Source organism: Microtus ochrogaster, unplaced genomic scaffold (genome assembly GCF_000317375.1).
Source record: "Microtus ochrogaster isolate Prairie Vole_2 unplaced genomic scaffold, MicOch1.0 UNK33, whole genome shotgun sequence".
Lineage (NCBI taxonomy): Eukaryota > Metazoa > Chordata > Mammalia > Rodentia > Cricetidae > Microtus > Microtus ochrogaster.
This window is the reverse complement of record NW_004949131.1, coordinates 2,504,950-2,518,808: the sequence shown is the minus strand read 5'-3', so window position 1 is coordinate 2,518,808 and position 13,859 is coordinate 2,504,950. Positions and strand designations below refer to the sequence as shown.

Genomic DNA, 13,859 nt, shown 5'->3' with positions numbered 1-13,859 from the left:
AGCATAGTTTGAAACACACTTAGCAACACTGGCCTGTCAGAACACGTTACATGAGTTTCCAGCGAGACAATGCTGTCTGGTGGCTATTGAATCGTATAACCCTAGATGCGAGTTTTGCTCGGACCTTACTATATGACCAAGTCAGACAGGAAAATGTGATTGTCTCTTGATTTTACGAATTGTGCACTATGGATTGGAAATGCACCTTGAACTTTGACCTTACACAGAGTAAAAATTCCCTTCCCTTTTTAACAATGTTATTTGGATCGGGTGTTTTATTGATACAATGAATCAAGTCACTTTTGAATATTTGAGATGCTTTCTGACAGCTAATCCCATTGCTTGGCTCTAAAAATCAAGCTAATTTGGCTCTTTGAGTTCTGGTCTTCGAGTGATGTGAAGTTCCTGGAGGCAATCCTCAGCTTTTCCTCTGACGCCCTGCCCTTTGCCTAGTCCTTTCCTGATTCCAGCCTTACTTTGTAATTCTTGGGGGAAAATAAGAAAGAATTTAAAATTCAGGTCGGTGTCGCAGCTCGCAGCTACTGAGCGGCTCTGGTCAAGTTTAGTGGAGATGGGATTCAGGTCAGTGTTGCAGCTACTAAGCAGCTTTGGTCAAGTTTAGTGGAGGTGAGTTGCTGGCTATGATCAGTTCTCCATGTATCTCTGGGTTCTGGCTGTCTATGATTTCAGTTACCTGCATTGAATTTCAGAGTTAGCTGTTTTCACAATGCTCCGGGTAATTGAATGAGTTAAGCACAATGTGGAAGTTATTTATGTCCATACCTTGGGGTAGCCGCTGCTAATTTAAATCATATACGTGCAGCGTCTTTTCTAAACTAAGAGTATCTATCTTTCCCCTTTCATTTTAGGCAGTTCATGGCCGAAGGGGACATATAGGCCCACAGGTCAGTGATAATTTCTTTCTCTTAACTTCAGATGGTAAGCAACTCACTTACAAAATGGGAGCTAGAATAAAGATGGCAATATCTCCTCCCGACTTCAACTTTTGGTTTTTGATGACACTGGTTGTAGAATAAATTGTTGGAAAATATTAGCTACAATTTTAAGAATTCTAAATGAAAGGAAAATTGGGGTACTTTATTTAAAAATTTCAACAATTAAAAAATGTTTAAGGCCGGGCGGTGGTGGTGCATGCCTTTAATCCCAGCACTCGGGAGGCAGAGGCAGGTGGATCTCTGTGAGTTCGAGGCCAGCCTGGTCTACAAGAGCTAGTTCCAGGACAGGAACCAAAAGCTACAGAGAAACCCTGTCTCGAAAAATCCAAAAAAAAATGTTTAAACATAAAAATGATCAAAGATGCCATTTAGTCCAATGGTTAAGCTTCATTTTGTTTGGCTTTTGAGCACAAACTCTAAGTAACCTTTCTTGGATTTGTAATAATTGATCCTCTCCGACTTAGAATTTGTGTGAAAACCCCATAGACACCCAAAGAGCACACTTAAAGCTGAATACAAATGGGATATTCTGAGTGCCCTGAAAACACAAGTGGAAAGCTGTGCCCATCCCTCTATGCACCCTGGCGGTACACCCTACACTGATTCCTGAAAGCTTACCCTTTAAGAAAGAGCAGCTGTGGCCTAGAACCTTGCAGGGCACACATGCTCGGATTAAAAGCACAAGGAGGGTAAACAATAAACCCACCCTCCGTCCCATGGTTGCACCAGAAGGAAGCTCCACAATCTGAAGGATGAAAGAAACCTTCAGTTTTTGCAAAGACTCTTTGTTGCCACTGAAAAGAAGTTTCTAATCTTGCACATGAAGAGACAGCATTAATGGATTGATAGCTCAATTCTTTTTTTCACCACAGGGCAATCCAGGCATCACAGGCCCAGATGGACTTGAAGGTTCACCCGGACTTAAGGGCCCTCAGGTATGCATAGAGCAGAAAGAAGCATCTGTGTGTGGAGAACCTATAGCCTGGATCGACCCCTTCATGTAGCCTGCAGAATTACAGAGGCTTGGGAGTATGTTTAGGTCAATAAAACAAATAAGCAATGAGTCTTGATTTGTACAGAACTTTGTCTCTTTTATCCGAGTTCTGTCCCTGTCAAGAAGTGGAAAGAGATGAACATACTGGGCAGGTTCATTAGGATAATCCAGGAGTCCTTAAGCCAAGGAAAATATTGAACCTTGAATTTGAAGACTGTGGTCAGTTTAGCACTGTAAGAGCTCAGCATTGTATCTGGGATGTCCGTGGTGTTGAAACATTGGCTCAGCTCAAGGAAAAATTTGTTCTAAGTGCAGCTGGAGGTTTCAGCGGGATGATCTATAGCGTGGCACCCTGCCTGTCCTTTCCAGCTCGCTCCTCTTAGGAGCTATCTCCAGAACTTTCCTTTCCGAGGAGCAAGCCATAGTTGGCGCTTTGCTCTGGTCGTATGAGCAGGGAGGCACGTGTGCCAGAGAGGGCAGAGCTCGGCCCAAGTCAACAGTGAGACAGGAAGGGAGCACATGCGGAGAAGGAAGAGAGAAGCTGGGCTGGCATGTAACTCAGCGGTGGGACACCTGTGTGGCATGCCTGTGTAGCAAGTACAGGCCCTGGGTTAGGTCTCCAGCATGGAAGGAAAGAGGTGGGGAGGCAAAGGAGGAGGGAAGGGACCAGAAGTCAGACCATTAGAATAGTATTTTTCCTCTCTCAACTTGGTTTTGAATGTATGCAAAACAGGTGCACTGTTAGGCAAGACAACCATTGGTTTGATTGTTTGAGGGTTTAAAGCAAGTACATAAAAATAAAGGAATTTTAGGTTGGCAGTTTGTGTGTGGAAGTTGGGCAGAACACATCAAAACATCAGAGAGACACTTTGTGACACACCGCCAAGATTTCGGCATGGTAAACAGCCTTCCCCTCAGACTGCTCCCCCCCCCCCAAGTTTGATTGCCTTTATTTGCCATTAGGTGCCTGCCAAGGAACACTCAATTCTCTTCCTTTAAAGTGAGAAACATTTGCCGTTGGGCTCGCTGGAAAGCATCCCCATAAATTGACTGCCTTTATCTCGTGCTATGCGAGTCACAGCCAGCCTTGCTTCTTTCGGTTTATGGACTTTTTTTATTTACAGCACAATTTAAAATGGAGCAAAATACTAAACACAGCCATGAAGAAAGTTTCTCTTCAACCTACCGAAGCCATAATACTCAGGCAATAGAATCTTCCAGAAGTAGAAATATCTAAATTTCATCTTGCTATGGAATGTATCTTTTTATGACCCATCTTGGTTGTGGTTATTGAATATGAAATGGATTGAAAGGTTCTGGTTCCTGATTTACATGATTAAGAAAAACACTTTCCACATAAAAAACATATGGCTTTCAGTTAATTTTGAAGGCCAAGGGCATTTGGCAGGATTAAAAATCTCAGTTTCGGGTGTTTCTTCCAGGCCCTAGCTCCTTCAGCTATACAGGCCCAGCACCTCAATTTCAGGCTGTCCTGTGGTGCACCTATGCAGATGAGGAAGAACTCAAGACCCACGCAGTAGCCACAGCATGATTTGGCTCCCAAGACCAGTTTCTTGACTTAGTGTTTGATTTTTAACGTACAAGTTTTCTGTTCAAGTTCTCGCTAAGGGAGAAAATAACACTTTCTTTCTGTGCTTTTAGGGCCTGAGAGGAAAGGCTGGTGAGAAAGGACAAAGAGGATTTCTGGGAATGAAAGGTCCCCAGGTAGGTAAGGAGGCAGCAACTGCATCTGGTTTTGACTTTGGCTTTAAGGTGGATTTTAGTAGGGTTCTTCTCTAACGGCGAAATCAACACTGCCTGCAAACCAAGTGTGTTAAGTTTGACCTGGGTGTGAGAAGTGGCAGATGCATCGTACCCCGGTCCCTGCTTGCCATACAGACTGTTAGTAGAGGCAGAAAAGCCCCTCTAGGTAGACCTCCTTGCCTCTGGTCCTTGGCCAAGGTTAACAATTTCTTCTGGGTGCTAAGTGGATATATCTTATCACTTGCTCACAAGCCACGTGTAGTTCCCTACCCCACCTCCTGGGGGAGCTAGAGAGCTGGTTTGCTGGTTAAGAGGACTTGCTAATTCTTCCAGAGAACCCACATTCATAACCTCCTGTAACTCCAGCTTCAGAGGATCCAAAACCCTCTCCTGGTCCTCAAGGCACCCACACACATATGGCATATATGCACATACCCTCACATGCATACATATAAAAAAGGTTTGGGTTCTTAAAAAAAAGATTATCATTTCCCAGGGAGACTAAACCATTTTACTACCTGGAGCTGTACTCAGAACCCTTAGAATTTCTGAAAGTGAAGACATGGCGTTGATAATTCCAAATTCTCCTTAGATAACACCAGAGTTGGGAACGACTACCCAGCACCCACACTTCTATTTCAGCGTGCTCTCAGAATCCCCAGGAGAGCGTGTTAGGGTGCAGGTCCTCAGAGGGTCTAGACTGAGGCTTGGAGTTCTGTATGTTCCATATGTCCCTAGTTGATACTGATGCTGCAGCTCTGGACCACACGTTGAGTAGCAAGGCCCTATGTGGTCGGCTCCTTGTCTATGGCTAGCATAGCATGTATCTATCTTTTGGTCTCTTTCAGCGGGTTACAAGCTCCATCCATGTTGGTGTCTTGCTTATGCTGCATCCCCAGAGCTTAGGTCCACAGTGCCCGGCACAGCAGAGTTTAATACATTTGTGTAATGAATCAAGAAGTAAATGAATGAAGGAGACCTAGTTGGGACCTCCACCTCCGCTATTAGCAGTATCAAGGGAATGCATTACTTTGCATCCATTAAACTGGGCAGAGGCCCAACGTTTAAGTGACTGTGCTCATCATGAGAATATTTAAGGGGCTATTTGCATAGAGTTGTATGCCGTGACATAGTGGTGTAAAGTACATTAATAACCGCCTGTGACGAGGCTTGTTCCTGGTTTTGATGAAAGTGCTCTTTCCAAATGCATGAAAACTTCCTAATTGGATAACAGAATTAAACTGGTGATAAAACTCTTCTGCATTCACTTCTTTAATTCATTTCCAGCTGGCTGGCACCACAATGGAGATTTTTATTTAAGAAAATAGTAAGGACGAAGGAAGACATATCTCATCTGTTGATATCAAATACTGATGTGGATATGTAAATGAGTTGAAATCCAAAGACCTTGGTCTTTCTTTTGCACTAGGATCCAAAATGGTATCCAAGACTGTTAGTTGGAGTAATTCTTCCATTTGCCCCGTGGGACACCTTCATCCGTGGGTCCCTTTAATCTCACTTTGGCAGGATGTGGCACAGTCATAAATCATCCAGCCTTTGGCACTGCCAGCTAGCCAAAGGCACGTCTCTCTAGTTCACCTCCATTTGTCTGGCTGGAAAACCTCCCTTTCTTCCCTGGCTTGGTTTTTGAGCAATACCCTGCTTGTCGGCCCGTTAAAAGGCAGTTTTGAAGACAAGTAGAATTTTCTGTGTTTGGGACATGATGAATGGGATCTCTAGATTGCTGTTTCCAGAGGAAATTCACAGAGACAAACACAGTCAGGCGCAGAGGGGAGTGTTGTTCATTATCGGCTCTGCAAACCCATCGCCATAGGTCCCGTATTGTTTTATGGCACAGGAGGAACCCTCCAACAGAACAGTGTTTTCTAGCAGCAGGCTTGAAAGCTTTCCCTGGGACTTGCATCTTGAAAGGGACGTGATTTGGATGGATGGCGTACCAGAGGCTTATTGAGTTACTCAGAACTCGGTGTTCTACATAAGTGAGATGTGCTAGTCCAGCCAATATGTGTCTGCAATTAAAAAACAAGCCCAAGTACTATGCCCGGGAAGACGTTTTTGAAAGGAATGAAAGAGTCCTTTGTACCTTTTTTGTGTCCCATCTTTTGTTTCTCTAAAATTTCCAAATGCTAGGAAATCCAGTGGGAAACCAGGTCAAAAATATTGATTGTACTTGGAGATGTAACTGTTCCTTGAATATGTGTTCTTAGCTAGTAGCATGCACACCAGCAAGGCTAGAAGTAGCCAAGCATTGGGTTCTTTGTAGGACCAGCACCAGAGCGGGAGGTAGGTTGAACCCACCAGGCTCAACTGAATAGTTTCATGTTCGCGGTTCTTTTAATGGCCCTGGTTAAACTCAGAGGGTTACAAAACAAAAAGGGACTAAGGAAAAGGGGGCTTGTAAGGAAGAGGAGTTGACTGTGGGGAGAAAGAGGGGCAGGGAGGATGAGACTAATCAGACTCTATTTTACTCATGTCTGAAATTGTCAAAGACCAGAATATGCAAATATATGACAGTTTGAAAAAAGCAGAGGCGGAAGGATTAGGAGTTCAAGCTTTAGCTACATGAAACTATATTTCAAAAAAAAAGAGAGAGATGGGGAGGGAGGGGGAAAAGAGTCTTAGGAGGAAGGATCAGAATTGTTCCGTGCAAATGTGGGGAACAATGTGAGATTGATTTCTGTTGTCTTCCCAGATGGTGCCATAGTAGTCACGGACATTGAATCTGGAGCCAGGTTGCCTGGGTCTGGTTCTGGGTTTTGCGTGTCTGTCTCATCTGTGTGACCTTGGATAATTTACTTAACCCTGGACATCTCCTGCAAAAGAATAGTAGTAGCAGTTACTTCATTGGATGTTGTGAAAATTAAATAGTTTGATAGATGTAAATGCTTGCAACCATTACTTGCATAGTAAAGACTGCATAAATATTTTTATTACTACAATATTGTGTCTATATTGCTGAATTAAACAAGTGTAGCTTATACTTTTATTTGTTCGTGTGAGAGTGCACACATGTGTACACACCACAGTCCACATGGAAAAGCCAGAGAGCCAGTTGGAAGAACTGGTTCTCTCTTACCATGTGTGTTCCAGGAATTGGACTTGGGTCCTCGGGTTTGGTGACAAACACCCTGGCCCACTGAATCACCTCCCCAAGCCAAAAAGAGGTGGGCTATGGCATAGAGTGTGCATCATATTTTGAAGGAAACCCTGCCAGGCAAAGAACAATATGTAATCCATGTCATAATAGTCGGGTTTCACCATCCTGCAAGATTTAGGCTGGATGGTCCATGCACTCGATCCTTGTACCAGTTTGACAAGTGTTTATAGTAAGTGCTGCCTAGTGGTGGCCCTGCTTGAGGATCCCAAGATGGCACTGCTGTCTGCTAGCACTTTCTGAAACCGTTCCAGAAGCTTTAGCCTGTGCCCACAGACACACTTTTGTCACAGTGCTCTATGGTTTTAGTGAAACTTTCTGAGCTTTCTAAGGCACATTTCACGGTTTGCAAACGAAGATAAATATGCCTTTAAAAAACAACAAACAAAAATTAGTCCTTGCCTGTTGTAGAAAGCCTTCTTTGAAGACCAACCCTTTGGGAAGCTTTTTTTTTTTTTAAATGTTAGACACTTCAGCAACATCTGTTCCCTGAGCGAAACAGTGGGAACCTAGACTCTGCTTGGATGCAGACTCACAAGGAAGTGTAATCATTTAGGCCACATCTGGCCGGGGTTACTTATTAATTTTCCTTTATTTACTAGTCTTTATTTGACAGCCGCAACATATTTTTTTTTCCAGAGCAGGATCAGCTCAGCCCGTAAGTCTTCTCCCATCTGAACTTCATTTTCTGTAGATCTGTAAAAGTGTTGAGGGAGAGCTGCGCTTTGTCTCACTGTATCTGCATCCACCCTTGTTTCGTTCCAGGGGCCTCCAGGACCCGGAGGACAAGCGGGGAATCAAGGCCACTTGGGAAGCCAAGGAAATAAAGTAGGTCACATTCTTTAATTCAACCCCTCCAATGTTCAAGTTTGTGCTACCCGAGAGAGCTGTGGCTGGCTGGCTGAGCCAGAGCCCTTTCAACACAAAGGAAAACACATCTTGTTGCCCCTAAGCTCTGGCTTGATGCTTGGAGAGCCAGAGATCTCTAAGGACCTGGGTGTGGACCAGGATGAGGTCAGGGACTCCAGTGTAGCATAACTGCACGAGGGGCTACACCCCATTCAACTGAGGGCTCTCAGGGGAAGAAGGCTGCTCTCCCGTTCTCTCTGTACCATCCCTTCCTTCCTACCTCTCTTGTTTCTCCCTTCTCATGTGAACCGTAGGCTCAGGCTTCTGTTGTGCTGGAAAACTGGGTACAGGCAAGCAGGGTCATCTGTGTATCTCTAGTGCTCAAAACACAGCCTGGCCTGGACCAAGAACTTAGTATTTATGAATGAATGCAAGTCTAGGAGCAAGATACATGGAGCATGAAATCAGGCCTAAAGAATTTAGAACATCTTGAAGGCAGCCATCTCTGGCATAAGGGAGATAAGGGGAAAGAGGTTGGAAATTGAGGTTTAAACAAAGTGGTTAGGAGTATTTCTGTGCTGGAGAAGGAGACATCAAAGAGGATTCACGCTTCGAGAGGCCTTTGGAAGATAAACACTTTGAAGAGCAGAGAAGGAAAATGGGGGGGGGGGTAGGAATGGGCAGGAAGACCTGGGGTTTAGAGCATCCTAGGAGGAACTATTTGAAGAATAATTATTTGCCTGAAAATTTTCCTGTCTGGCGGGCACATAAAGAGCAAGGTAGTCTGTGTTTGGATCCTCGGTCTCTGGTACAGGACTGTCTACTTGTTTCGAAGCAGTTGTATAGACACAGCCCAACCCTAAGGAGATATTAAGTGGACAGCCCAGTGAAGATGGTTTGGGTTTTTTGAAGGGTGAGGGCCTGGAAACAAGGAGACTAGTTGGTCCCTCTCATTGTCCCCAAGAGCAGCAGTGACTGGAGGATTCGACAGGATGAAAACGTGAGGTGTGATGGCTCCATCCGGCTCTTCTCGGAGAGAAGAGGGAAAGAGCTAGAAAGCCTAGGGATCCCAGGGAGCAGTGACCCCAGCCCACAGGCAGAGGTTGTGAGGAAGAGCGAGAAGGAAGGGAATCTTTGGCCCTGGGGCTAGAGGAAGGGCTTAGGTCAGCTTGGAGATGCAGGCTTCTGAATCATACAGAGTAAAGGGACTTTTAAGGGTGCCTGTTTATAAGAAGGAAGGGAAAGAAAGGAAGATGATCTACCAGTACAGGAAACTTGAGGCAGGGAAACAGGAAAGATACCATCTCATCTGGTGATGAACAGGCTTTGAAGATTAAGCCCCCAAGTGCAGCCGTGGACAGGAGAGAGGGACGAGCCAGAATGCCAGGCAGTGAACACAGTGTCAATGCAGAGACAGGGATACGGAGCAGATGTCTATGCAGTCCAGGATTCCTCCTTTAAAGGGGAGAAGAGGCTATCTCTGCTTGAGCCTGATGGTGTCCAGGAAAGCTTGGAGTGTGTTTTCAGTGGGAGGAAGAGAGCAGTGAGTTAATGGGGAGAAGAGAAAGGAGGGGATGAACGCCTGAGAACAGACTAGAGAAGCTTTTCAGAGAGTGGAGGAGTTTCTTGCTAGAGTGAATTTGAGGCACACACAGCGGCCTTTGTATTGGAGAAGTGCCAGGGAGGGCTTGTGACGGAGGAGAGTGGGAAGCAACGTGAAGACAGTTTGCTGGCCTGTGTAATAAGATACGAGGGTAACCAGGACAATCACCTTCATAAGGAGGAGCTTTGGGGTACGTGGTGTGGCAAGAGTGGTCAGAAAGTGATAGTTTAGAAGAGGAGCCGTACTGGCTTTGTGTCCTGTGGTGTGCTGTAAGGGAAGTGGTACCCCTGGTGAGAATAAAACTTCCTTTTGGATGAAGCAGTGAGTGTGTGTGTGTGTGTGTGTGTGTGTGTGCGCGCGCACATGTGTGTACGTGTGTGTGCACATGTGTGTACGTGTGTGCACATATGTGTACATGTGTGTGCACATGCGTGCACATGTGTACATGTGTGTCTGATTTATCATTGCATGTAGTTCACCATCTTAGCCATTCAGTGCCATGAAAATGTCCCCATCATGATCCAGGAAGGAATCTTACTACTGTTAAAAAAAATTAGCAAAATTGTTTCCCAAGATGACCTATGCAAATACTCAGCCGTGAGGCCAGCAGATGTATCAGCCTAGAGGTCTGAGTGCAAACAGTCAAGGAAGATCTCTGGCAAGCAGGTCATCTACCATGGCTTATAAACCAACCTCAGCTACTTGGGAAAATGTGAATGGGGTCATGAAGGAAGATGAGCTTGCTTTCTGAGAAAATAAAACATTTAGTTTAGAATAGTTTTAGATGTGCAGAAAGGCAGCACAGAGAGACTGAGTCTCAGGAGTCCTCAGCACCCCACGCATTTACCTCCCCCCTGACCTGTTGGCTGCGGTCACTCATGCTGGGCACAGAGGACAACCAATACCGATGCGCTGTATTCACCCAAACCCATTCTTTAGTCCCTTGTTTCCCCTAGTATTTGGTCTTGGTTCCAGGTCCCCAGGAGTTCCCCCAAAGTGATGTCTCCATAGATTTTTCCAGACTCTGTTTTTGAGTGACTTTGACGGCTTTGAGGAGCATCGGTCAGGTCCTTTGTGGGATGGCTCCCAATTAGAGTTTGTCTAATAGTTTTGATTAGACCAGGTCTGTGGGCTTTGAGGAAGGAGAACGTAGGGATACAGTGCTGTTCTTACTGCATCTTATTAAGGCTTAGAACATATAGTGTGGCCTTATTTCTATGGCTGCTGATCCTCACCACCTGGTCGGTGTCATATTGGTCGAGCTTCCTCTCTGTTAAAGTTGGTGCTTAACTCATCCTGAAGAACAGAAAGGTCACCCCATAGGTGTGAGAACTGTGAACGCAGGTTCTGAAATAGGGGGGGTGATGCAGAATAGGAGGGGGCAATGGAGGTCGCCATCCCCAGGACTCGCTTTCTCAGAGTGTCCTCGGGGTCACCTGTGCTCCCACAAGCATCTAGGACGTATGTGAACAGCCAATCCCCACCCCCTTTGAATGAATCTCATGCTGGAGTCAACAATACATGCTTCAAGACCTCCCACCTGACTCAAGTTCAAGAACATCCACTTTAAGGCAGGAAAGCAGGGAAGTCAGATGTCTTCCCCAGGGCCAAATAAATGGTTACTCAGTTACTAGTAGAGCCAGACACAGAGCGCAGGATCGCTGAGTTTAAACGCACTAGAGTATAGCCCGGGTAGGAGTTCATCTCAGTCAGTAGTGACACAAGAAATCAGTCGGCTGGGGTTTTGGTTTGCACTGGGGCACTTGCCTTGCTCCTAATTTAGCCACCCGACTTTAAAGTTCCCATTTTTAATAACGATCTTGATGTGCCTGGCTTCCTTCACTCTCCCCTAGCTCTGAGTTCCATCCATTTCTGTGACCCTTTCTTGGTTCCTTCTATCCTACCCTACAGAGTACTTTCATTTCATATGCATTATACCCACATCCGTGGAAACACACACACGCACACATGTGATGGATGGAGGAGGCCTCTGGCCAGCTACAGCCATTCCTTACCTGTCATTCGTACAGTATGCAACCCTGAATACAAAACCGTTACTGCAGCACGTGGGACTTAAACAGTGCCTGGTGCCATGATTTCTGATTTGCCTTTACACAAACAACCTAATGGAAGTCGGGTGTGGGGATTCCTACCTGCGGTCCTAGCACTGATGGGCTGGGGTAGGACTGCCACAAATTCAAAACCGACCTGGGACTCAGGATGAGATCCTGTCTCTAACAAAACAACTGACTTAGGACCTGTTTCATTATTCTATTGGACAGGGAGAACCTGGGGACCCAGGGGACAAGGGAGCTGCTGGTTTTCCAGGTCCTCGGGGCCTACAGGTAGGTTGGCTTTCACTACTTTTAACCAGGTCTTTTTAACCTTTTATTTCAGTAGTGAATTAGTTACTTTCCTAAGAAGGAACAGCAAAGTAAAAGTTTGTTTTGGCTTAGACGTCAAGGGGTCTAGATCCATCATGACTGGGAAGGAAAATAGGCAATGGCCTGGGACCCTGGCCACATGACTTCTGTAGTCAGGAAGCAGAGAATGAACAGGAAGTAGAATATAAAACCTTGAGGTCTCCTGATGGCTGACTTCCTCCAAGGCTCCACCCATGAAGATTCCACCACCAGCTGAGGTCCAAGTGTTCAAACACACGACCTCTAGAGGACAACATTCACTCACAGGACGAAGGTGCCTGTGCCATTTCTGAGGGACGCTCAGAGGAGCTTTAGAGACACTGTCTCTGTCTAGCCTTGGAGAGTCCTAGCTGTAACTGAGCCAGGCATCACAGTCATTTCGGATTGGCCAGCTTTTCCAAGGCAGCTTTTCTCAGGAGATGGTAAAGCAGAGTAAGCTTTCCATGTAGCATCCTCTCATGAACCCTTCTGACCGTTTGTCTGCAGGACCTCTTTATCAGAAGCCATTCCATCCTCCCCACATGGCCCAGGGCTTCTACAAGCATCAGACAGTAGTCAGTGTGCAGGTGGTTTGCAGTGTTTGTTCTGTTCAGTGACCTGGAAATAGATTCGAGCTGAAGTGTTAACATACAGAACTCTCCAAAGAGTTGGCTAAGAAGGCTGCCTGGCTTTCCTGGAAGATTCCGGGATGCCCAGAGTATTCCCTTGACATTCACAACTACACGAGTAGCTCTAATTGCTAAGTCTATGGTTCAGGAGCTTTTAGCACCATCTTTAGTGTCCCTGTCACCCACCAGCTAGAGGACCCTGCTGCCTAGTTGTCCCTGATTAAACCCAAAAATCTACCAGCCATGTCCTCCTGTAATTAAGCCTGCCTCTATTTCTAGTTTCTGTGTGTTTGATTGGTTTCGTTGGTTACAGGGTGATGATGGCAGCCCGGGATACGGGAGCATTGGCCGCAAAGGGACAAAGGTAAGTCACACCCACCGAAGCTGGACCTAGTCCATGCACTTCGGGTTGCTTGTTTGGCTTGCCATGGTTAGGATAAAGAAGGCGATCTGTAATTAGTCGCATACCATAGAAAATCTATTTTGATAGTTCACTCTTTGACGTCCTGTGGGCAATATGGGAGAGAACCAGGCCACGGTTCCAAGGGGCAGGTGAAAATTGAAAGTTGAAAATGAGTCCTCTGTGTTTTCCTGTGCTGTGTGGCTGTGGAACACGGTCTGGCATGTTCTGGCTCGAACTGCCTCTAGTCTTAGCAGTTCTGTGTGTAGTTTCACGCAGCAGCAAGTTCACATTTTGTCTTCCTACTGTTACTATTGCTTCAACTATTAGCGAGAAATCTTGTAGCATTTTCTTAATGCATTTGCCCAAACAGTAACTTAAAAATGATTATATTGTTAACTGGATATGGAAATACCTGAAAAGAAGGAAGTTGACTAAAGGCAGTGATTTTGATATGCTAATAATAACCTCTTTAAAATTATGATCATAAGTGGTTGGGAGGGTGGTTCACTAAGTAAAGCACGTGCCTTGCAAACATGAGTTCCTGACTTCAGTCCCTAGAACCCATGTAAACAGCTGATGTAGGGGACACCTGTAATCCCAGCGGTGATGGGAGCCAGAGACAGGTGGCCCCCTGGAGGTTGCTGGCCAATTAGTCTTGCCTACTTGGTAAAGCTCAAGGCCAGCAAGAAACCCTACCTCAAAACAAAGGCATAAGGTACCTGAAGCCCACCCACCATCCGAGGTTTTTCCCGTCCCTGTCTGCGAGCACCTACACACACGTGCATGCACAGACCCCCATACTTATGTGTGTCCACATGTAATCTTCATGAAAAATACCCAATGATTATTACAAAACACTCAGGAAATATAAAGATACCTTTTCTGGAACAAAAAAGTTAGAGATCCATGATAAAGATCTTAGAGATATGAAGTCTAAAATAGTAGATAGGATCAGTGCGCTCCAAGTGGAGTCCCAGGGGGATGATGCAATGATGTGGGATGTCCTTCTGTGTATGTGCTGATGATGATGTGGGGTGTCCTTCTGCGTATGTGCTGCTGCTGCTGATGATGTGGGATGTCCTTC

At 45.6% G+C, this 13,859-nt stretch overlaps 1 protein-coding gene across 1 annotated transcript in view; it reads left to right on the top strand.

Moving 5' to 3' along the window:
- Positions 1 to 13,859, top strand: part of LOC101995212 (collagen alpha-6(VI) chain) — a 102,721-nt gene that overhangs the window by 48,139 nt on the left and 40,723 nt on the right. The window contains exons 21-26 of the mRNA XM_005368499.2: positions 870 to 905; positions 1,829 to 1,891; positions 3,613 to 3,675; positions 7,655 to 7,717; positions 11,624 to 11,686; positions 12,686 to 12,736. Coding sequence (XP_005368556.1) covers positions 870 to 905; positions 1,829 to 1,891; positions 3,613 to 3,675; positions 7,655 to 7,717; positions 11,624 to 11,686; positions 12,686 to 12,736 — 339 coding nt within the window. The remainder of the gene's footprint in view (positions 1 to 869; positions 906 to 1,828; positions 1,892 to 3,612; positions 3,676 to 7,654; positions 7,718 to 11,623; positions 11,687 to 12,685; positions 12,737 to 13,859) is intronic.